The 3637-nt window shown below is 32.2% G+C and overlaps 1 protein-coding gene across 1 annotated transcript in view; it reads right to left on the minus strand.

The window, feature by feature from the left end:
* Positions 1-229: 229 nt before the first annotated feature.
* The window catches only part of LOC108735612 (magnesium-dependent phosphatase 1), a 16942-nt gene continuing 13534 nt past the window's right edge, over positions 230-3637 (minus strand). The window contains exons 2-4 of the mRNA XM_018467651.2: positions 804-861; positions 525-746; positions 230-472 (exon numbers count right to left, since the gene is read on the minus strand). Of these exons, the coding sequence (XP_018323153.1) occupies positions 301-472; positions 525-746; positions 804-861 (452 nt within the window). The 3' untranslated portion in view covers positions 230-300. The remainder of the gene's footprint in view (positions 473-524; positions 747-803; positions 862-3637) is intronic.

Below are 3637 nucleotides of genomic sequence, written 5' to 3' on the forward strand. Positions count from 1 at the left end.
TTGGTTGTTGCTAAGATGTTACACGCAGATTAAATGTAATTGTATAGTTCCTAAGGGCTTATAAACATCACAACATAAACTAAAATTGCTCTTAACTTCTGTAGTGCCTGTTTTTTTTTATAATTTCACTTGCCAATTCAATAATTTAGCATGATTTCGTTGTACTACCCTAAAAAGATGAACCTTGTATATTTTTGCTTTCCTTTAAATGGTTAGAAAGAACTGCAAATAAGTACTTAATTTCTTTATTTACTGCTAATTGGAATTATGTACATAATTATACACTAATCTGGCGTACTGTCATTTTTGCCTTCTAGCATACTCAGCTAATCCTTGTTCAACTACATTTTTGTTGACTCCATTCTTCACTAAAATTGATACAACCCCAATACGTTCCAAATCTGCAATATTCCGATGCTCGTCATCAAAGAACAGCATATCCTTGAATTCAATTCCAGATTGTTTTCGAAACCTAAATTAAACAACATTATGTATGGTATTATATTAAGCACAAGAATACATACTGATTGAAGTGCTTTACTTTAGAACCTGGATATATTTCTTTGTAATTAAAATATTTATTCCATCCAAATAAATCAAGCAACTGAAAAGCACCATGAATTTCTCCTGTACGAGAAGCTGCTGCTAATTTATAACCATCTTCAGACAACTGTTTCAGAACTTGCGGTACTTCGGGATAACAGGAGACCTTTGAGCCAACCGCGTCCATGATATTATTTTGTGCACTAAATTTTAAAATGTTATCTATTACAATTTTCAATTATGTACACAAAATACCTTACGTTTTTCTAAACGGCGGCGTTACATGTGTATCAACCCAGAATGGCCATAATGTATAATCTTTAACAAAAAGAAAATCAATCTGATTCCACTAGTACAAAAATATACAGGGACACCTACTAATTATAAAAACAGTTACTCAAACATTCCAACCATTTATCATAAAGAGATATATAAAAATGATTGATTTTGAAATTTTCAAAAAAAATTAACGAGAATGAAAGTTTCTATTTTTTTGCTGTTAATTAATCAAATGCACGCGTACAAATATTTTTTTTTCGCAAAGTAGTTACCTTAATACCACTATACTATATAAATGTAGCATTTTTGCTTAACATACTATATCATCAATCGTTTTTTTATCGTAACATCCAATCACATCAAAATTAAATTATCGAGAATAATTAAATAAGTTCTTAAACTCACCCAAATCANCAGCTGTATATAAACCCCCAAATTTCCATACTCTCTCCCCTTCCCCCCTGCCAAACTATTGGCAATCACTCCCGACCTTCCTGACGAATTCCACGATTACCTAGAAAACCTACCCACACGTCTCAAATAACACACACACAACTTGCACGCTTACACATTCACACACACACACAAAGAAAGTAGAAGAACAAAAGACGATGTCAACAAAGGAAAGGAGAGATAGAATGACAAGACACCTTCTGAACAACACACTAAGAAGAAGTCCCATGAGATAAAAAATGGTTGGACCCGCCTCTTCCTTCCGGTTTTGTTTAATAGTGCTTCTGATTGGCCTGCACAACTGACTACAAAATTAGACGAAAGAGAGTCAAAGAACGTCCCTTTATTTTCTATTTCTTTTTCCGATGAACTTACTTACCCTATTCTATTATCCCTGTGGTACTGAAACAGAATAAAAAAATAATAATGATGGTTGCTGTTTGATTAGAATGCTTCCCTAAATTGACATTAGATTAAGAATATCCTACATATTTTTAACTGATACATATTTTTTGTCATCTTTACTCACAATTATTCAAAACATGACTTTTAAGATGTTATTTAATGCTTATAACTATTAATTTCATTTTTATACCTTTTTATACTTTATACATCGAGAATAGAACAATGCGGGGTTTACAGAAAAAAGTAAGGATTTAAAATTTAAAGAAACCGAAAAAAATAATATTGCGCAACTTGAACGTCAACAGGGTGAAAGGCCAAAATTTTCTATATTAACCACACTGAGTAGCTATGCAACTCGGTATTTGTATTAGCATGTCCTCCTTCAATTCACAAATATTCCTCAGTACTTTTATAAAAATAGTGTCTTTTGCTTATCTAACTCATAGTTTATTCCAAATCTCAATATTCTCTAGCGCAACATTCCGCTCTTACATATTTTCATCTCAAAGATTAAAAAAAAATGCCGAAAAAACTTAATATTTGAAAAGGTTTCTAGTGATTCTTAAAACCTTCTACCTTTCCACTATCACCTGATACTTTGTTCTTAAGCACTATTTTTATAAATGATACGTAAGTATAACATACCCGGTGCATTCCAAATTATACCGAGATCTAAGGAAAATTCCCCCAAAACTTTTCTGTTCTTTACAGCTGAGCAAGGACGCATGACCTTAAATAAAACCTTTAGAATCATTTGTTCAACTTTAAAACTAACAGTTATTTACCACAAATTTCAAAGTTTTGTCTAAAAGCTTGTGCAACGTTGTTGTAAATTCAAAGCAAAAAAACTGAAAATAAAATTGGGTAAAACGTGACAATTAAAATTTTAGAGGATCTACAATTATCCACAATACTGTACCTCATTATAATAAGGGTTGTCAGTACTTTTTCGGACGAGTGTTGCATACGCCCTACGACCTACCATTACAATTACCACGGAATTCATATTTGGCCAAATATAGTGACGGCCTTCAATAATGTTTATATTTAATAAGAAGTTTTCTCTCTTCTCAGGATCCATTTTGTTTGGTATTGCAATGAATTCTACTTTATCTTTCTACTATACCTCTAGTAGAAGTTATGGTATGACAAGTTTGTCAAATAAATAATAAAAAATTCATACTTAACCTCTAACAACAAATAAATATTTATTCTTATTGTTCGAGTGCAATTTACTCAAATAAAAATCTATTAGCTTATGGTACCAACCACGTAGTAAATTGTAAAGAGCGTAGTGTTGGTTATAAATTTAAAAAAAAAAAAAACAGAAAATCGAATATATCGTATTAAAGAAGAAAAAAGGGGAGAGCGTGTATTACTATACACACGTAAGATGTGAAACTTCTTTAAATTGTATATTATAGTAGTATTTCAAAAAACATTTACTTGAACCATTGCATTAACTAAAAAGTAAACACCAGAAAAATACAACTTCATTTCGAACTTTTACGCTTGCACCATACATAACTGCAGAGAAGAATTACAAATCAAAACAAACAACCATAATCTCATATGCACTACATATACAGTACAGCGTAAGCGCGATCTGCTAACAATTTGTCATAATGGCAATTTTCAAACATTGGTAAACAATTGGCAAACAGGTCAGCTTCTGAAGCCTGTTAAAATGACTCCTTTTAGACATATTCACCAGGGGTCATACGTAGCGCGTAACGCGTTACGTTACACCTTTTGGTTTTATACCATAGTGATTTTCCTTCCTAACTTCGATAAAAAAGTTTCAATTAAAAAAAAGTCGTTGTTTATTACGAGGGTGGATTGATAAGTTTCCGGCCTAACCAAGAGATGACGCCACTAGGCCTACCTTGAGGTGACATTCTATAGTACCATCCTTGGATAGCTTGTAGCTATAGTTTCAGCCCGATCTCCTTGCTAG

Source organism: Agrilus planipennis, unplaced genomic scaffold (genome assembly GCF_000699045.2).
Source record: "Agrilus planipennis isolate EAB-ADULT unplaced genomic scaffold, Apla_2.0 scaffold101, whole genome shotgun sequence".
Lineage (NCBI taxonomy): Eukaryota > Metazoa > Arthropoda > Insecta > Coleoptera > Buprestidae > Agrilus > Agrilus planipennis.